Raw genomic sequence first — 21,777 nt, forward strand, 5'->3', positions numbered from 1 at the left:
AGGTGAAGGAAAATTTAAAAGAATTGTGTTACTAGCAGACTTGCCCTTAAAACATGGTTAAAGGAATTACAGTCAGCCCTCCATATCTATAAAGGCCCTGGTGGCTCAGATGGCAAAGAACCTGCCTGCATGCAGGAGACCTGGGTTCAATCCCTGGGTCAGGAAGATCCCTGGAGAAAGGAATGGCAACCCACTCCAGTATTCTTGCCTAGAGAATCCCATGGACAGAGAAGCCTGGTGGGCTGCAGTCCATGGGTTTGCAAACAGTCAGACATGACTGAACATGTCCATATCTATGAGTTCCACATCTACACACTCAACCAACTGCCGGTCAAAGATATTCCCCACCCCCCCAAAATTCCAGACAATTCCAAAAAGCAAAAGTTGAATTTGCCAGACAGAAATTATTAACGTAAAATTTTTTATTGTATTTATAACTATTCATAGACATACCTCATTTTATTGCACTTTGCTTCATTGTACTTCACAGATAATTGCATTTTTTTTTTTTTACAAATTGAAGGTCTGTGGCAACCTTGCATCAAGGAAGTTTATCAGCACCAATTTTCCAACAGATCTGTCACTGTGTGTCTCTATGGCACATTTTGATAATGCTCACAATATTTCAAACCTTTTCATCATTATTACATTTGTTTGATGTTCTGTGATCAGTGAGTTGTGATGTTTCTACAATGACTCACCAAAGGCTCAGATGATGGTTAGCCTTTTTTATTAGTAAAGTATTTTTTAATTAAGATATGTACATTCTTTCAGAAATAATTCTACTGCACACTAAATAAACTATGCTGCTGCTGCTGTCACTTCAGTCAAGTCCGACTCTGTGCGACCCCATAGACGGCTGCCCACCAGGTTCTGCCATCCCTGGGATTCTCCAGGCAAGAACACTGGAGTGGGATGCATATAGAAGGTTGTAAATACAGCTTTTATGTGCCCTGGGAAACCAAAAAATTGCAAGTGACTCACTTTATGATGTTATTTGCTTTATTGTGGTGGCCTGAAACTGAACCTGTAATATCTCCAAGATCTGCCTATACATAGCATTTATTCTATATTAGAGATTATAAGTAATCTAGAGATTTAACATGTACAGGAGGATGTACCTAGCAAATGCTACACCATTTTATATAAGGGACTTGAGCACATTTGGATTTTGGATCTGCAGGAGGTCTTAAAATCAATCACCCAAGGATCTTGAGGGATGTTTATAATTCTAACTGGAAAACAATGACAAAAGGATGAAGCTTGAAGGATGAAAGGATGAAAGAACAATGTAAGAGCAGATATGCAGTATAAATAATAGACCAACTCTTTCTCATGAGTTTTAAAAATTATTTAATGAGTAGAACAAAAGTTATAACACAATCTGATTTCCAAGATGATGATATTTAAAAGTGGGAAAAGTAAAGAGACTAAAATGGAAATAAGAAGTCCAAGAGGCAAACTGTAACACCAGTAGGCTATAATAGGTCACATATGTATATTGTCACACCCCGAGCGATCCTTAAGAAAACTAGACAAACAGATACACTCAAAAATACTATAATTAAACCAAGACAGAATCTTAAGAAGTATTTAATGAACACACAACAGGCACGAAAGGAGGAACAGTGGTTAAAAAAAAACAAACAGGAAACAAGGAGAAAACAAGTAACTAAATGGAAAACTTAAGTCCTAATAAACTAAACACTACCTTAAATGTAAATGCCTAAATATAACTATTGAAAGGCAGAGACTGGCACAGTGGATTAAGAAAAACCTCACAACTAATCTATGATATTTATATGAAACTTGCTTTAATGTCAACAAAATAGGTAGGCTGACAGTAAAAAGATTAAAAATATGTACCATATAAGCATTCATTTCAAAAAGAAAGAATAATAATATTAATATCAGATAAAGTAGGCTTTATCTGAGCAAAGAAACTTACTAGAGACAAAGTGATACATTACAAAATGTTAAAAGGATTAATCACCAGGAAGATAAGTGATTCTGAAGTTGTATATACCAAATAATAGAGTCTTATACACATAAAGGAAAAACTGTGAGACTGGAAAGTAGAGATAGCCGAATTCATAATTATTGTTAGGGCCTTCAATACTGCTCTTCAACAAGTGACATAATTATTAGATAAAAAATCAGCAAATCAGAGAGCAGTTTCTATATACAAATATACACGACTCAAACATGATACTGTACAGACTGCTAAAATAAGGTAGCCAGAGCCTTAACTGCCAACCTTCTTGTGGTGAATGTCCCAGGAAAATAGGCATTCACATGAGTTTGAAAAGGCTGAAACTGGACTTGCTGATTGGCCAATGTTGAATACATTTCTCAACTTTGCTGATGAGTTCAGCATAGAAAAGTCTACCTGAAATATCTGAGTTCTTTCATGTGAAAACTCACACATTTCTGATTAACACAGTTTTTCAAAACATGAAATCTGACATGGCATTTAAAAAGTCATGTTTAGGTACACGGTTTCTCTTTAATAACTTCATCAGACCTCACATAATCAAGTGATAGACTAATTCAAGCGAAAGAAATACACTTGACAATTTTAGAACTTGGGTACAAAGCAAAGGAATCCAAGAAGTAGTGAAAACTCACTGGCCTGGTTGTTAGGACACTTGTGTTCTGGTCATTGCTTCCCCCATTGACAGCTGTGTGATTTGGGGCAAGTCCCTTACCTCTCTGAGCTTTAATTTCTCATCTGACCTCAAACGGTTCTTTCCTGCTCTGAACCTTCAAGACAATGTGAGTCAATTTCATGCTTGTAAACAGGAAGAGTTCTTTGGCCTGGCAACTGAAAATGCACCATCAAAATTATCAAGAGAACTCTGCTCCTTTGAATGGGTCCAAGCAGGTTAATACAGACACTGCTTTCCACTGCGAAAGCAGACCTGGAGATCAGAGAGTAAGGTAGATCTGGATTGGGTTTCCCAACACAACAGCCAACATGGAAGGCCAGGAAAGTTCTCATAGATTGGAAAAGGAAAAAAAAGAAAAGGTTCTGATGCCTTTCAGAGTTGGCTTGGTTTGGTGGTTGTAAACCCACACATGGTTTCACCAAACAGACTTCAGATGGAAACCTTTAATAAATGTTCTAGCTTTGAAAAAGCAGGGCAGTAACAATGACCTCCGAGAGAAACAAGTGCTGTTAGATGGGACAGAAATAACCCAATGGGTGAAACACTTCATTCTAACTCAGTTCTCAGCTGCTTGTATAGCAAATGGATGAGGGACCCTAAGGATGCAAAGTCCACTAGATGAAAGATCCTAGTCTCCCTGAACCTGGCTACAACTGGGCGTGACACACATCTAATTATTTCCAGAAACACCTACTTTTTATTAGGGAAAAGCGCCATTAGAAGACTGTGGGGGTGATATTGGTTCAGAGGCAGCAGGGCTTCTAGATAAATACAAACAGCTCTGGGTGATGAGAGCAGTAATGATCAGGAAATCCAAGGGTAAGAGAAACTTCCCCTGCCCCAGGCAGATATTAAGAAAACCACAATACCAGAACTGATCCATGCAAACAGTTTATTGGCATCTAGAATTTACCTGCTACCATAAACAGTGCTGCCTTCCCAGGTGGCTCAGTGAAAAACAATCCGCCTACCAATGCAGGAGATGCGAATTTGATCCTTGGGATCGGGAAGATCCCCTGGAGAAGGAAACGGCAACCCACGCCAGTATTCTTGCCTGGGAAATCCCATGGACTGAAGAGCCTGGCAGGCTACAGTCCATGAGGTCACAAAAGAGTCAGACACGACTTAGTGGGTAAACAACAAAGTGCTGAGAACCCAGAGGTGTATCAGATACCCCGGGAGGAGCTCATATTCTGATTGGCTCCCCCAGAATTGCAGCAAAAAGAGGTAGCCCTCACTCAGCTGGGAATTTAATAATGGGACTGTTCACTAAAGGGTGGATGGAGCGAAGAGAGCCTGTGAGGGCTGTGGAGGCATAGATCAGCTGTGAAAGGAATGAGCCAAATCGAAATGGCTCTATATAGGTTAAGAGGGTAAGTGGAATACAGATAAGTCCCACCAACTTGTCTTGAAGCTTAAAGGGAATGAGATTTAGTTAGTTTGCTTAGCATGATCAGCTGGAGGGCTTCCTCCTTTGTGCCAGAATGAAACCATAACCCTTCAACCTTTTCGCCATAACCTGAAGAATTCTGAGCTCCACGGCCCTTAAGTCCTGCTCACCACTGTGCTAACTGCAGCCATCTCTGTGAAGGGCCTTCCACTAACCCTTCCACTGTGGTTGGTGCCACGGTATGCCTGGGAGTGGGTGTGCATCAGTGAGGGTGTGGGGCTTCCCTCCAGTCTCTTTACAGGCTAGCCCTCTTCCACTACTCCTTTAGCCCAGTAGACATCCTGGCTTTAGGAAGCGAGACAATCAACATTTCTTAATTGACGGTACTAACCAACACCCCAATGGAAGCCAATGTCTGACCAGCTCAAAGTCACGTAGTAGATGCAAGCCCAGGTTTGAGTCCCTGCCCTTTGCACTTCGTCATTCTGTGACTGGCCTAGGAATGGGTCATCACTTCTGTCAGACAAAACTGTTCCCTGTGTTGGTGGCCATGACAACTTTGTTCGGGGAGATTACATTAATTCTTACTTTCTCCTGCACAACCTCCAGAGTCTCCTCTGCTTTAGTCAATGCATTCATCTTTAACTCTGTCTTCTGTATATTTAGAATGACAGAATAATTTGCAGGCTAATTTAGGCTCCATTAGTATGCTATGGCTGCCTCTATTACAGTACTTATCACATCGTGCTATAATTTTTTGTTTACATACCTGTCTCTGCCACTTGACTGTGAGTTCCTACAGGGATTAGCCTGTGTCTTCCTCACTGTAGTATTTTACCTCCTCCCCAGAAGCCAGAAGCTGAACATTTTGAATGTAGTAGGTTTTTAATGAATGAAACAGCTTCATAGTAAGGTTCAGTAGACAAGGGGCTTTCCTTGTGGCTCAGCTGGTAAAAAATTCACCTACAGTGTGGGAGACCTGGGTTCATTCCCTGGATTGGGATGATCCCCTGGAGAAGGGAAAGGCTACCCACTCCAGTATTCTGGCCTAGAGAATTCATTAGACAAGCACCTCTAGTATGCACATATTCATTTATTCAATAGATATTCATTAAGTTCTTACTGTGTGCTTAGCACTATGCTAAGCTCTAGGAATCAAAACATACCACCTGTGTGTGTTTGAGAGATAATGGGACATTAAAACAATTCCTAATTGCTATAGATGGTGTTTCTCCAAAATTCATGAGTTGAAATCTTAACCCCAAAGTGCTGGTATGGGGAGGTGGCATCGTATGAAGGTGATTACATCATGAGGCTGGAGCACTGGTGATAGGATTGGAGTCACTACAAATGAGGCCCCAGAGAAGTGCTGGCCCCTTCCCACACATGGGCAATGTGACTGTCTGGGAAACAAGCTCTCATCAGACAGGATCTACCGGCATCTTGGCCTTGGACTTGCCAGCCTCCAAAACTGAGATAAATAAGTTTCTTTGTTGATAAGCCACTCCGTCTGTGGTATTTTTGTTACAACACTAAGGTACTAATCATCATGCAATTTGCAGAGATGCACAGGGTATTGAGGAAGACTGGAAGTGGCTATTCAACATGGCCTGGTTGAGGAGAGGCTCAGGTACGGGTTCTAAGAGAAGGAAACTGCTGATCTGCATTTTAGAAAATGGTTATGGGATACCAAGTCAAAGGCATGTTGGGAGGAGGCTACCATGGAGAAGAAACAGTAAGAGTAAGGGCACAGGACCTGACATAGCTGGGTGTGGTTGGAAACTCTGCCAATTTGGTGTTGTAGGAGGAGCATTGAGTATGAGACAAGAGTGAGGCAGGAAAGAGCATCAGAGCTAGGTGAGAGGGGCCACTTCATCAAGTTATGGGACTTGGATATTATTCTATTAATGATACTGACACAGTAAAGGAACCTGAGTTGGGGAGAGATGTTGTAAGGTTGGCGTTTTAGGTTGAATCACTCCCTGACCGTGTGAAGAACACAGTTGGGAGATGAGACTAGAATTAGGAAAACCAGTTAGAAGAGTGTTGCTGTAGTCCTGGAAAGAGATGAAGAAGACTTGAACTAGGGTAGTTGTAGAAGAAATGGAAAGAAGAGGACTCAAGCTGGATTTGGAAGATGAAATTGGCATCTTGAGAGAGAGGAAACAAGGAGGACTCCCAGGAAGGAAATGGGTCCATACTCATAGAGAATGAGTGAATAGCCAGGTTTGGGGCAAGGTAGTGAATTCATTTTATACATCTTGAATTTGGGATGCATCCAACTTATTGAAGGAATATTCAACATGTAATCGAAGATATGTTTGAAGCTTGATGGGGATGGGTAGAGGGTTGGGACTAGAGGTAGAAAATTTTGGTCATGAGCTAGAAAGCAGTGGTAGAGACCAAGATGGTGGCAAAATCACTACAGTCAGTACATAGTGTGAGTTGGACAAAGGGCTGGACCAGCTCCCTGGAAAACGCTGGGGAGATTGAGGTCTTTGTTTCCTCTCTTTTCCCAACATTTCTTCAAATCCTTACCCATCTGCAGACCTGTGCTTGAGATTTTGTATAAAGAGATAAAAGTCCCTCAATCTATGATGATGCTTACTAGGAATTCACCCTGGGAGACAGCACAGGGACCCGCATGTGCATCAAGTTTTAAGACACATCTGATCCTTTCCTGAGAGAATTTTCTGATGGAAGAAGTAGAGGATTAAAGCAGGCTTAATGGGAAATAGAGAAATATTGCAAAGGGAGACTGAGGGTGTACAGAGCAAGTATGGTTCCTCTGTGGTCAGGCATGATGGCTCAGATGGTGAAGAATCCACCTGCCATGAGGGAGGCCTGGGTTCCATTCTTGAATTGGGAAGATTCCCCAGAGAAGGAAATGGCTACTCATTCCAGTATTCTGGCCTGGAGAATCCCCACGGACAGAGGAGCCTAGTGGGCTACTGTTCATGGGCTCGCAGACTTGGACATGACTGAGCAACTTTCACTTCACTCTGGTTAGGGTTCAGACTACAACTCAACCTGCCTCTTACTTTCTGGTGAATGCATTCAGCTTGGGCTTCACTTTCCTCATCTGAAAATGAGGATTACAATAGAACGTACTTCATAGTAGTGTTTAGAGTGTTAAATGAGTTAATTTGCACAAAGCACTTGGAACAATACCTCCCACATGGTTAAGTACTGGATTAGGCGATAGTGTTATACATGGCGTTAACTTAGGCTGTGAACCTGTGTATGGGGTTTTATATCTTGCATTTCCCAGACTATCCTTTCCTTTGGGAATGGTTCCAATGCAGACCCTATACTGTTGGCTGAGGCTTGCTCTTCCCTCGTGGTTAGCGCCTGATGTTTTGGAGCCAGTGATGCCCAGGAGGTACGTTTCCTTGTGTTCTGTGCTCCAGGTCCAGCCTGCTGTTCTTTCCCCAGTACCTGTGAGCTCTGGAAATAAATCCCCGAGCAACACCCACTCCAGACTCACTAACCACAGCAGGACCACTTCCCTTAGGGCTCTGCTCAGAACCCTCAGAGCCAGTTGCCCGGGGGAAGCGAGCTGGTGACGTCACAAGGTAGATGCTCCCAGACCTCTCTGAGGTCCCCTCTGTCGGGCCTGTGTCAGGACCCCATTCTGAAAACTGTGCCCCGTCTAAGCATACTTTGTTCACTCCAAGACAATGCAGAGACCCTCATTTCCTTCCAGTGGTGTCCGAACCCAGGTATGTGGGGGTCACGGACATAGGTCTCTTCCTGGTTCTCTGGCTACAGACCTCTTGCTCTACTTCGTCCCTCCCAGGGACTAGATATGCCTTTGCAAATGGAGTGTGTGGGACAGCTCTCAGTAACTCCTGTTTCTCTAGTATACAGATAAAATCTTGGAGGTGGGGGCAGTGGGGAGGCAGCTAAAACCCTGGGGCTGATCAATAGAGGACCAAAGGTTATTTCAGATTTCAGAGGGCCTCAGAGACCTTCGGAGCAAGATTGCAACACCCTTCCCATGTCTAGTTACTCCCCTCTGTGCTAAACATACCCGCAATCTCTTCCACCAGGTCTGTCAACCTCATTCTCGTTGTCTCCCGATATATTATGGCAACTTCTTCATGCTGTCCCAAAGGAAAGGGTAGAAAAGAGAATAAACAGCCATGAGGATATTTCACTAGACTTGACTTACTGATGAGGTCATTCAATCACGCTCCACCCTAGTCAAATAGTGCAAAGGGCACTTCTTGCATTGCTCCCTGCCCTCTTCAAAGTCTAAATGCTGAAATTCACAAGCAAAGCAGCAGATTCCCTGCCATTTTCTAAATGAAGGCATCTGAGACTCAGCAATAATCCTGTCTCCCACGTTTATTAGGACAGGAGCCTATGAGGGAAGCAAACCCAGCTGTGTTGGAGTTGTCAGTCCCAGAGGGGTGTGTTTTACGGCGCTCCGTCTCCGGCCTGCCTTAGGACTTCAGCTGTGACAAGGACTCTGGAAGGAAGCTGCTCACAGCTCTCTGCTCAGACCTAGCCATGACGAGGATGTCTACGTGTGTATACCACTTGTTTGTCTTGAGCTGGTATATCTTCCTCAACTTTTATATCTCACAAGAAGGACAGGATCCGCGGAAATCCCAAATCTTTCTAAATGGGGGACAATGGAAGTACTTAACATTCCTTAATCTGGTAAGTACGCATCAGGAAGCAAGCTATTTATCTCTAATATCGGCACCTTTGATTTTATCCAGTACAAAATTCCATTATCTTTCTTCTTCCTAGTGTGTGAGTTTGGGCATTCTCTTTTACTTGGCAATTTGCTCTGAGAAACCCACTTTGGGAGTTATCCATAGCTACCTCTTGTGCTGGCTAATTGTGAAACGCTTTTTAAATTCTTTTTAAAAGAATCTTATCTCTTTTTTTAAAAAATTATTAAAAATGGTTATTTTTTTAAAAAGTTTAACTGGAGGATAATTGTTTTACAATGTTGTGTTGGATTCTGCCATACAGCAGCTGAAATTAGATATCAGTCAGTGAGTCAGCTCAGTCGCTCAGTCATCCACTCTTTGTGACCCCATGGACTTCAGCACGCCAGGCCTTCCTGTCCATCACCAACTCCCGGAGCTTACTCACACTCATGTCCACTGAGTCCGTGATGCTATCCAACCATCTCATCTTCTTTCATCCCCTTCTCCTCCTGCCTTCAATCTTTCAAAGCATCAGGGTCTTTTCAAATGAGTCAGCTCTTCGCATCAGGTGGCCAAAATATTGGAGTTTCAGCTTCAGCATCAGTCCCTCCAATGAATATTCAGGACTGATCTCCTTTAGGATGGACAGGATGGATCTTCTTGCAGTTCAAGGGACTCTCAAGAGTCTTCTCCGACACCACAGTTCAAAAGCATCAATTCTTCGGTGCTCAGCTTTCTTCACAGTCCAACTCTCACATCCATATATGACCACTGGAAAAACCATAGCCTTGACAAGATGAACATTTGTTGGCAAAGTGATGTCTCTGCTGTTTAATATGCTGTCTAAGTTGGTCATAACTTTTCTTCCAAGGAGTAAGTGTCTTTTTATTTCATGGCTGCAGTCACCATCTGCAGTGATTTTGGAGCCCCAAAAATAGTCTGCCACTGTTTCCACTGTTTCTCCATCTATTTGCCATGAAGTGATGGGAACGGATGCCATGTCTCTGGAATCAGATATATGTATACAAATATCCCCTCCCTCTTGAACCTGCCTCCCACTCCCCTCTGTATCACCCTTCTAGGTCATCACAGAGCTCCGGGCTGAGCTCCCTGTGTTATAGAGCAGCTTCCCACTAGCTACCTGTTTGGCAACTGATAATGTATATGTTTCAATGCTACTGTCTCAATTCGTCCCACCCACTCCTTTCCCCTCTGTGTCCACACGTCTTTGCCCCAATTTGATGTTTGTTTCTCCTCCGCTCAAGTTCCCTCATGAATATGCATGTTCCCTTAGCTTAAAACTTCCCCAATTTTGGTATTTGTGGAGACACTACTTGAGGAGAGATCCCCAGTGTTCTCTTTATTTGCTGCAGGTAATAAATCCTTCCTTCTCAGGGGAAAAATAAAAAAAAAAGAATTTTACCTTGAAGTGCTTTCAGATGAGCCTAAACGAGGAACTAAAGTCATGGTTTCATGGTTTCATTATGAGATTGACAACATATGCAGAAGAGATTTTGAACTTTGCTTGGGGAAGTCTGTGAGGGAAGGCAGAGTGGCGTATGTTGTGTAGGAAGTGCAATTTCCAGTGGAGGAATAATGCCATTTTACAGCACAACCAGACTAACAGATTTATCTAAGAAAAGCAAATAAATTTTGCCATGTTCAGATCCCACTTCAATTTTTTTATAGGCTCAGGCATCATCATAAAGGACAAATCACCCAACTAAATGGCAAATGCACATTTTCAACCATCCACAAACCAATCACATCGCTTGCTCCTTTCTTCTCTTCCTAGCCCAGCTGACCACAATGGGATGAATGAAATGATGAAGTATAAGTGAACGGGAGAAAAATAGATTTCTAAAAAACATTTGGGGAATATGTAAAATTATTTTTAGAGTTAAAAGCTAAGAATGCTGTATCCTTTGGGGATGCTAATTTAAGTTTTGAAATTTTTTAACCTAAATGTAGGGTGCAATATAAGTATCTGATTCCAACTCTTTGGTATCATAATCCAGGCAGAAGTAATGCATGGTAAGAAAAAAAATAAAAATGACTCTCTGTAATGCTAAGGAGAGGAAATTCAGAAAGCTCAGTTCACAGAGACCTGGAATTTCAGCTTCCTCCTCACTGGTAATCTGACTTTGAGACCTGAAATTTGAGATTTGAGCTCTGTGTGCATGCTAAGTCGATTCAGTCAAGTCCAACTCTTTGCAAACCTATGGACTGTAGCCCACCAGGCTCATCTGTCCATGGGATTCTCCAGGCAAGAGTACTGGAGTGGGGTGCCATGCCCCCATCCAGGGGATCTTCCCGACCCAGGGATCGAACCCTTGTCCCCTGCATTGCAGGCGGGCTCTTTACCGCTAGTGCCACCTGGGAAGCCCGAGTAGAGCTCTACCGTGCTTGAAAAATGGCAAAGTGACTGCCTATTTCCATCACAGAATTTTATGAAAACAAGTTAAAAAAAAAACAAGAACTGATTTTGTGGAATTAGAATAATACAGCAAAAGTCTCAGCTTTCTGTATCGATTTGCTTTATATTAAGAATGGTCAATGTAAAGGGAGCAGGGTCAGCCAGCACTGATGATCTAATCAAATCTAAATTCTAGTTTGGCTGTCCTATCTCACTCTCAGTTCAGTTCAGTCGCTCAGTCATGTCCAACTCTTTGTGACCCCATAGACTGCAGTACGCCAGGCTTTCCTGTCCATCACCAACTCCCAGAGCTTACTCAAACTCATGTTCATTGAGTCCGTGATGCCATCCAACCATCTCATCCTCCATCGTCCCCTTCTCCTGCCTTCAGTCTTTCCCAGCATCAGGGTCTTTTCAAATGAGTCAGTTCTTCACATCACGTGGCCAAAGTATTGGAGTTTTAGCTTCAGCATCAGTCCTTCCAATGAACATTCACGACTGATCTCCTTTAGGATGGACTGGTTGGATCTCCTTGCAGTCCAAGGGACTCTCAAGAGTCTTCTCCAACACCACAGTTCAAAAGCATTAATTCTTCGGCACCCAGCTTTCACTCTAAGTGTGGCTAAGAGCGGATTCATCACCTACTCCCTCAAACCAGCTTACTGACTTCTAGCTCAGTTCCATGTCCCAGAGCCATCACATTTTCAAGAATGAAGAAAGACACTCATCTGTCGAAGACATATTTCCTAGTGCTAATTCCCTGAGTAACAAAAGGAAGACTTTTCTGCATTCCTGAACAGTATAGTCTCTTTGGACGTCTTTGGGCCCTTTGAAATGGGCAGAGAGGGGCTGACCTGTGGCTGTTTCCTTTTTGTTAGGTGTCATCTTGAAAGTGTAACTTCATGAAGATTTTCCAATTGATAAAGATGAGTTAAAAGTGTTTTTAGAGGATTAATTTAAGGTCAGATTTTAAATATGTGACTTCATGTTTGAGCCACGTATGAGTAATGAGCCACCAAACCCTATGTTGTGCCTCTTGCTGGGGTCTCCTCTTCTTCCCGAGTCGTATCGCCCCTCTCACTGCTGCTGCTGCTATGTCTCATCAGTCGTGTCCGACTCTGTGCGACCCCATAGATGGCAGCCCACCAGGCTCCCCTGTCCCTGGGATTCTCCAGGCAAGAACACTGGAGTGGGTTGCCATTTCCTTCTCCAATGCATGCAAGCGAAAAGTGAAAGTGAAGGCGCTCAGTCGTGTCCAACTCTTCGTGACCCCATGGACTGCAGCCCACCAGGCTCCTCCGTCCATGGGATTTTCCAGGCAAGAGTCCTGGAGTGGGCTGCCATTGCTTTCTCTGCCCTCTCACTGTAGTTGCTTATTAATTGGTACCTAGTTGACCAGATCATCTCTTCACTGTCCTCTCACTATCAGTCCAACCATCCATCACTCAGGTTTCAGATTAATCTTCCCGACAAATGGTTTTGGTTTTATTTTGTTTCCAAATTGTGAGCCTGATTGAGAAGTGTGGTCAGCTATTCAAGAAACTAGAGTGGCTCCTCCTACCTCACAGGATCAATCAAAAGTCCTGATCTAGGAGCTCACCTGCCTACTTCGCTCTCTTTCTGGCGCTCCCCTCCCCAGTAAGTCTGGTCCATTCTCCAGGAAGCCCTGCGTCTTCTCCAGTGTTGGTCCCCAGGCTTTCCACAGTCACGCCATCCTTGAACGAAAGGCCCACCTGCTTCTCCACCACGTTGCTGCTTTCCCAGACCACCTGAAATCTCAGACCCTCCTTAAAAATCTCTGCTGAGTCACTTTGTTTTTTCCAGATTTGTTTTTTCCTTTCCCTGAGTTTTTCCAGCACCTGTTAGTCTCTGCTTATTTATGTATTGTTTGCACGTCTCCACCCACATGTGATTCTTAACATTTCAATCAATTTGTAAATAGCTCTAGAACAGGCATTTGATCTCTGAAGTCTTCAACAGCCATAACATTCTATGATTCTACATTGTATTTGCTATAGTGATGGGCACAGATTATCCCTGTAATAAAAACTCGGTGCGTTCGTATATTGACTGGACTTGACCTCAGACTTTTCTGCATTCCTGAACAGTACAGACTCTTCGGACACCTTCAGGCCCTTCAAATGGGCAGAGAGGGGCTGACCTGTGGCTGTTTCATTTTTGTTAGGTGTCATCTTGAAAGTGAGACTTAATGAAGCATTTTCCAATTGATAAACATGGGTTGAATATGTTTTAGAGGATTAATTTAAGGTCAGACTTCAAATATGTGACTTCACGTGAAATACTGGGTCTTAAAATTTCTAGTTCTTGAGGTCTTAAAGGATTGTGTTTCCTAACAATTAGTGTTAGCAAATGACTAATTAACTAATGATTGCATTTATAAAGTCAGGGAGGTCTCATAACTTACTATAACACTCTTGAATCTATTTTACGTAAATTTACTGAAGTCAGTACCCCATCCTGCTTCCAGGAAATTTACACCCCTCCCCTTTAAATGAGGCTTCCCAGGTGGCTTCTTAGTGGTAAAAAACTGCCTGCCAATTTAGGAGACATGAGAGATGCGGGTTCGATCCCTGGGTCAGGAAGATCCCCTGGAGGAGGGCATGGCAACCCACTCCAGTACTCTTGCCTGGAGACTCCCATGGACAGAGGAGCCTGGCGGGCTATAGTCCATGCGGTCGCAGAGAGTCAGACAGGACTGAAGCGACTTAGCATGCATGCACTCCTTTAGACAGCCTTAATTTCTAGTGGGCTGAATATCCATTATGGACCCTGAGGACAAAGTCCAACTTAATACAAGTCAGCATTCTAAGAGTGTCCCATTTCTTTCTGAGGCCAGTTCAGGGGATTCAAAGGATTGATGCCTGGGGCGTGAGGTGATTTATGGGGATTCCACAGAGAACTGGTCACCATGACCGATTCCTGCCTGGTGCCTAAGGAGAGGAGAGGAAGGAGAGAGATGTGAGTCTCCGAGGGAGTAAACTGACCCCAGGGAAGAGGCAGCCAATTCTCCGTGTAGAGGGAAGGCAGGGTTGCCTAGTGGTTATCTGCATGAGCTCTAGGATCACGGGCTCTGTGGGTGGTTCCTCAGTTCTAGCAGTCCTGACCCGGGGCTGGGTATTTCTTTGTCTTTACCTTCCACATCTGTCAGACAGAAATAAATATAGCGCTTAGCCACAGGCTGACCGTGAGGGACAAAGGGCCTGACATGAGGGAAGCGCCCAGAATGGTGTTAAGCGGTGGACAGTGGAATGATAAGATGGGAGAGTGCTGGAGAGTTTCCAGTCATCTCAGCTAGAGCAGGCGAGGTGCAGAGGGGAGGGGGTCTTGCGGGACGTCAGTCCCTCCCGAGCACCATGGGTGGTGGGTCATGGATTCAGGCTAGGATCACCTACCTGCCTCATCGCTCAAGTATCTGCCTCCACGGGCTTCGTGCTCCAACTTCCCAGCTGGCGAAGGCCCACAGTGGAGTCACTGCTTTCTCTACATAATTGCTGCCCAGTGGATGCTCAGGGGACTGGGGTGGGGGGCGCTCTAGGGGAGAGTCTGAAGGCTTAAGGAGAAGGCAGTGAATCCGACCGAATGGGAAAGCTCCCAGAACCTGGGCGTGGAGAACAGGCAGTGCTGTCGGACACTCTCCGGGGGCTCCTGTTGGCGAGGTGTCCAGAGCCTGGATCTTCCACAAATATTACATTCCCTCCTCTTTATCCGCTCCACTTCCATCCAGTGGCAGTCCTGGATTCCCCAGGGAATGCAAGCTGGGGAGAGGAGATAGAGGGAATTTTCAGCTACAGTTTAAACTGGCTTGCAGAATTCAGAGTTTGCTGGATTTTCCTCTTTTTAAAAATAAACTTCCTTCTGAAACATGGTTGGAGGTGGTGCCTCATAATTGGGATCTCCAGGGGAGATTTTGGACAAGCCCCTCCCTGTTTCCCTCGCCTCACTTCACCAACAGAGGCATTGACATTTCTCTCCGCTCTTCATATAAAATTGCCCAAGTCAGGCAGCTCTGCCTCGAATATCATCAAGCTCTCTGGTTCTTTGGCTTCCTTGGTGGCTCAGATGGCAAAGAATCTGCCTGTCAATGCAGAAGACCCAGGTTTGATCCCTGGGTCAGGAAGAACCCCTGGAGGAGGAAATGGCAACCCACTCCAGTATTCTTGCCTGGAGAATCCCATGGACAGAGGAACCTGGTGGGCTATAGTCCATGGGGTCACAAAGCACATGATTGAGTTACTTTCACTTTTGCTCTCAAGCTCTCAGGATGACAACAGCAACTTCAATGCGTAGGTCCTCAGGGATGGCAGAGCAGGGCCAGGGGAAGAGAGATGCTTGGGGACATTTCATCATCCAAAGTCCAAGGTAGCCCATGAACAGTCAGAAGACAAGGATTCATTTACAGTATACAGAGCCCACTTCCATGCTGGGGACCAACCTCTGATTTCCATCATCAGGCTGATATATTCACTCTCTAGCTCAACAGAGTCAGAAATACAGTTAACTGTCTATTCCACAAAAACACTTGAGATCACTGCTTTTACCTTTCAGAGAGTGGAAAGAATGAGGGCTGATAGGAGGGGAGAGTCCGCAACAGCATCCAAATAAAAGAACTGCAATTTATTGAGTAACCACAGCCTCTTGGAAGGTTCACTCTGCACAGTATGAAGACTAGGGGCTGAAGGAAGGCCTGGGTACCCCTCACTTGCTCTGTGCTCCTGAGTGAGTTACCTCCCTTCTCTGAGCCTCGTACATAGCGGCTGTGTGGTGTGGCGCACGGACTCCCACCCTCCCCAGCCTCAAGGTACCCAGTCCCCAGCTCCTGGGAGGAGGGTTGACTGTTGATGTCTCACAGGCGAGCGCCTGTCCCACAGCTGTCCTCGGCAGAAGGGAGCCGCCGGGACCAGGGCTTAAGGCCAGTGACCGGCGGACCTGGGGTCAAGAGCCTGGGCCCCAGGACAACTCTGAAGGCAGAGCGAGCTCCAGAGCTCCTTCCCGGAGTGCGAGAGTAGCTGTGGCAGGCAGCTGCCCTGCCCTTCCGGCTCTCCTGGCTCCCTCCCTCTCTCGGATGCTCCGAGAGCCCTGCTCTTTCAACACTCAGCAGGTAACTCTCAGCATCGCAGATTCTGTTTCTCCAGGAACCCGACCCACAAAATGTGAAAAAGTCAATGTACAGAAAAGGTTCCTCCTCTGCCGCCTCTTTCTTCTTCTTCCTAATAAAGACATATTAACGTAGAGCCTGCCTGGTCTGTATCATGTCTAATTTCTGGCACCTAACAGACATTCTGTGAATGTTGGCTGCCCGAATAAATGATTAAAACATGACTCCCACCGGTAAAAGCAACTTTCTAGAGAAGCCCATCCCACTGGTAAGACAGTCTACCCCACGGCCATCCTGTCCCTACACGGAAGACAGCTGTGATCAGCTGCACAATACGGGCCAAGTACTCTGACAAATACATCTTCCAACCTGTCCCTCAATGCTCTTAATTCCTTCTCTTTGTTTCTTTTGTTCGTATCATTTCTTTTTCCATGTATTTTTTAAATCTCATTACTTTATCTGTTTCCTAAGCTAAATGCACATAAATGAGGACTGAAATAGCATATTGCATGTAATACACACCACACACACACACACACACATATATATATAGGTTGCATCCCACAGTAAGTGGGATCTTAATTTCCTGACCAGGGACTGAACCTGTGTCACCAGCAAGGGGAATGCAGGGTCTTCACCACTGGATCTCCAGGAAAGCCCCAACTCAGATCCATCTGGCAAAGGCTTCCTCTACTTGCCCCAAGCACCACCACCCTGACCACCACAGTTATATCTTAATAAAACTCCTCACAACTAGTCCCCATTTGCTGTTTTGTTCTGGATTAACCTCCACTGTAAGTGTTGCATCATTCTGAAGGCGAGACCTGAGAAAGTCCCGGCCTGTCTGAGTCAGGCAGGGAGCGCTGAGCTGGGCGTTGTATTACTTGACTCATTCAATCAGAGCTGTAACGTCTTGCTCAGGAAACTTGTGGAATCTCTCTCTGTGGAATTGTTTTTAAATGAAGCAATTCTCATTTCCTGGGATAGGTTAAGAGGGTTCTGGCTTAAAGCAAGGAAAATAAACTTGATGGCTTAGAAAGGTTAATAAGCTTCTGTGCTCTCAAGATCTCTGTGAATCTGGTGACGTACAAATGTAAAAACGGAATATCCTTTAGCTGTGGTTTCTTAAATTGCACTAGTTATAAAAAAAATGTAAATTAAGCTCTCCCAGGTGGTTAAGTTTGTCAGCTAGCAACAAAAATGGAAGACTGCGGACAAACTTAGATCAGCAGCATTTTGGGAGAAGGCACCAAAAAACCAATGGAATTAGGGAAGAAAGGATAAATCAGAGGGCAGCAACTCTGAAGTAAACCCTGACTGAGAAGATACCATCAGCTCTGCTTTTCTGAGCAGCCGAAATAGCTGAGGAATGTAAACAACAGTAGTTTTGTTGTAACAGCCATAAAAGGTGGCCAGTTGTTCTATCTTCTTTGAATGCTACTGTATTAATCTGCTGCTATAACAGCCCACGACAGGCTGGGGCTCTTGAATAGCAATTTCCTCAGAGTTCTGGAGGCCAGAGGTCCACGACCACGGTGTTAGCGGGGTTGCTTCTAGCAGCCTCTCTCCTTGGCTTGCAGATGGCTGTGTCTCCCCCTCTTCACGTGGTCTGCCCTCCGTGTGGCTCTGTGTCCTTATCTCCTCTTCTCATAAGGACACCGGTCCTAGTGGGTTAGGGTCCACCCTCCCGTCCTCATTTTAACTTCATCTGCTCTTTAAAGGCCCTGCGTCCAAACACAGCCCCTTTCTGAGGTACTGAGGGTTATAACTTCAACATGTGAATTTGGGTGGGGGGGTGGGTACAGTTCAGTCCATAACAGTTGCCGTGTTCCCCCTTGACTATTCTTTCTGTGAGTGTCTTCTCAACATTCCAGTGTATCGTCCTTGGAGAATGAGCAGACCAGTGTCCCATTTTGCGAGCTGATTCAAACCTGGCCTTGAGGCCCTCCGTGAAGCCTCCCTCTCCTCGCTCCCAGCTCTGCTGTGGGCATCCGCCAGGCCCTGTGTGCATACTCAGTCACTTCTGTCCAGTCCAACTCTGCGAGCCTGTGGACTGTAGCCCAGCAGCTCCTGTCCATGGGATTCTCCTGGCTGGAATACTGGAGTGGGTAGTGATGCCCTCCTCCAGGGGATCGTCCCAACTCAGGGATCAAATGCGTGTCTCTCATGCCTCCTGCATTAGCAGGCAGTTCTTTACCTTTGAGGGCTTCCCTGATAGCTCAGTTGGTAAAGAATCCACCTGCAATGCAGGAGACCCCGGTTTGATTCCTGGGTTAGGAAGATCCCCTGGAGAAGGGATAGGCTACCCACTCCAGTATTCTTGGGCTTCCCTGATAGCTCAGCTGGTAAAGAATCCACCTGCAATGCAGGAGACCTGGATTCGATCCCTGGGTTGGGAAGATCCCCTGGAGAAGGGAATGGCTACCCACTCCAGTATTCTGGCCTGAAGAACTCTATGGACTGTGTAGTCCTTGGGGTCGCAGAGAGTCAGACACGACTGGGTGACTTTCACTTTCTTTACCTTTAGGGCTACCTGGGAAACCCTCAAGCCCTCCTTCTCCCTTATTTATTTCTCTTGGCAACCCCCTCTCGCCTGCCTCCTGGGCTCCTCCGCAAGGGCCCCTTAGAGATTCCTTGTTAATGCAGACGGTGGCGCATCACTGCAGGTGGCGATCAGTGGAGACGAGGCTGCCTCACGTCCACAGTGGGCATCTCTCCAAGGCAGCGTCCGCCTGCGAGCTGCGGGGAGAGGGAGAAGGGTTGGCGGGTTTGTGGCACGGACTCAAGTTGTGTCGGAGAAGGAGGAGCCCCGGAGGCTGTGAGTAAGAGCCGGCGAAAGCCCAGTTTCCACGTTCCGCGACGGAAAAGGCAAGAGAAAGTCAGGACGCGCCTGACGTGGGATGACACGAGGAAGGTCCCGCTGCGGAAAGTGGTCACATGGACTTCACATGCTGGGCGGAGGCCGCTCTCCCCGAGGAGGGAAGACCTGGCAGCCGCTCAGCGCTCAGCGCGTGATGAATTGCCGCGCTGACAGACGGTGCCGGCCTCCTCACCGGGGCCCAGGCCCCCCGCCGGCCCTCCCTGACGCCAGCAGCTGCCTGCGCTGTCCTCGGGGGGCGAGCTGAAGGCCGCTGGGGAAGAAGGAGGGACAGGCCCCCGCGGCCAGCGTGCACAGGCAGAGGCTGCCCCCCGCTTCTGCAGCCCTGCAGGGGCCAAACAGCAGGAGTGGATGACAAGTACGGAGGGGTGGCAGCCTCTTTGTGGCCTTTAAAACTGTTGCCCACGGGGGTGCTAGTGGCAAAAAACTCGCCTGCCAATGCAGGAGACTTAAAGAGACACAGATTCGATCCCTGGGTGGGGAAGATCCCCCTGGAGGAGGACTTGGCACCCCACTCCGGTATTCTTGCCTGGAGAATCCCATGGACAGAGGAGCCTGGTGGGCTAGGGTCCAGAGCGGTGCAAAGAGTCAGACGTGACTGAAGTGACTTCCCACGCTTTGTCGCACACCCACCCTCGCTGGAAGGACCCCTTCTGGCTTGAAGCTTCCTCCTCAGGGTCAGACAGGGGTTCTTGCATGTTCCTGCTTTTCTACCATCTGATCATTCTTGGCTACTTTGCGGCCCCTCCTGCCCCTTAGAGGAGGGCGTTTCCTTAGCCTTTGCAGCCCACTTCTCTCCTCTTCCCTCTGTCGTCTCTTCAGAAACCTCATTCCACTGTGGAGCTTCACTTTCTGCATCTCCACACCCCCGCCTCCCTGGAGACCTCCAGGTCTGCATTTGCAAAAGCAAATTCCTCTAGACAAGTGATTCTCAACTTTGGCTGCTCTGATTAGAATCACGCGAGAGACGAGGTTGCACCCCCAGACTCATCACCTTAGAATCTTTGGGGGCTGAGAATCAGACTTTGGTATTTTTTGAAATCATTTTTAATTCTCCCACCTGGAGATAGTGGTCTCTGTTCTGAGCTCCCAGGGTGCTTTCATCTTTGTTCTTAGAAAACTGACCCATGGTTTGTATGTTTGTTGATTGTGAAGTCTGGCTCGGAAAACAAACTTTGGGTTTCCCGGCCTTGATATTTATCAACCATGAGACTTCAGGCAAGTTTGTTCAGCCTCAGTTTTCTCATCTGTAAAATGGGGTGCAGAGAATAATAATACTACTTACCTCATAGGGTTTTTACAAGAAATTGAAAGCTTCGATCAGTGCCTGGCATAAAGCAGGAAATCAATAAAAGTCAAATATTACCCCCCAAACCTGTTATCATAGTTTTGAGTAGTCAGTATGATTTGTAAATGATAAATTACATCCAGTGGTTCTAGAAGCTAAGCCTTTACAAAGATCACCTGAAGAGTTTATTAGAAAACTAACTCCTGGCCCTGTCCCCAGACTCTGATTTTGCAGGCTGGGGGCCGGGGGGTGGGGAGGGGCTGAGCACCCACATTTCTAACAGACCGGGAGGTGCTTCAGGTCTGAGGACCCAGGTGGGAGCGTCCCTGGCCTCTTCCCCCAGCGTCCTCTCCTGCTCACCCCGTCTGCCCGAGGAGTGGCAGGAGGCCAGCTCGGCTAGAGGTCTTCTAGGGTTCCGGACACAGAGGTTGTTTTCCAGCTGCCGACGTGGTTGATCATTAGTCCAACTGCCCAGGTACCAGAACTTGCCTGACTCAGACTTGGAGCAGAGTCCAGGCTGTTCCTTCCGTACCAATCAGAGCTCTCGAGGAACAGGATGGATTCTGAGGCAATAACTCAAAACCAGCTCCTATGCTGTACAGTCATGACACTTTTTAGAAGCTGTGGGTTTGTGGCAAATTGTGAGAATGGACAGAGTCTGCTCCGATTGTGATCTATGTCCTCGAAAACGGCCCTGCTTCTTTTAAAAAAAATGTATTTTTAATTGAAGGATAGTTGCTTTACAATATTGGTTTCATTTCTTTCATACATTAGCGAGGGCTTCCCTGGTGGCTCGAATGGAAAAGAATCTGCCTTCAATGCAGGAGACTCAGGTTTGATCCCTGGGCTGGGAAGATCCCCTGAAGAAGGGAATGGCAACCCACTCCAGTACTCTTGCTGGGATGGTTCTGCAGGCAGAGGATCCTGGTGGGCTACAGTCCCTAGGGTCGCAAAGAGTCAGACACGGCTGAGCGACTGACCCTTTCACTTTCACTGCCAGATAGCAGCCTGAATTCGCCATAGGTGTACATATGTCCCCTCCCTCCTGAACCTCCCTCCCACCTCCCACCCTTCCCCTCGAAGGCGAGGAGAACAGACTTCTGGAGACGGGCAGGGGGGAGGAAGGAGAGGGTGAGACGAACAGAGAGAGCAGCAGGGAAGCACATACACCGCCATATGTGAAACAGATAGCCAGTGGGGACTTTCACTATGACTCGGGGCCCTCAAACTGGCGCTCTGCACCAACCTGCTTCTGTCTTACCCTCAAGGCCCTCAGGGTACTCAGAGCTTACCCGAGCCCACCATGTACTGTAGCCCCATGGATTGAAGTCACTCCCTCAAACAGATAGTCTC

The 21,777-nt window shown here is 46.3% G+C and overlaps 1 protein-coding gene across 1 annotated transcript in view; it reads left to right on the forward strand.

The window, feature by feature from the left end:
- Positions 1 to 8,336: 8,336 nt before the first annotated feature.
- ADTRP (androgen dependent TFPI regulating protein) overlaps positions 8,337 to 21,777 on the forward strand; it is a 69,204-nt gene continuing 55,763 nt past the window's right edge. Inside the window, exon 1 of the mRNA XM_065912616.1 lies at positions 8,337 to 8,727. Coding sequence (XP_065768688.1) covers positions 8,575 to 8,727 — 153 coding nt within the window. The 5' untranslated portion in view covers positions 8,337 to 8,574. The remainder of the gene's footprint in view (positions 8,728 to 21,777) is intronic.

Source organism: Muntiacus reevesi, chromosome 20 (genome assembly GCF_963930625.1).
Source record: "Muntiacus reevesi chromosome 20, mMunRee1.1, whole genome shotgun sequence".
In the NCBI taxonomy this organism is placed as follows: Eukaryota; Metazoa; Chordata; class Mammalia; order Artiodactyla; family Cervidae; genus Muntiacus; species Muntiacus reevesi.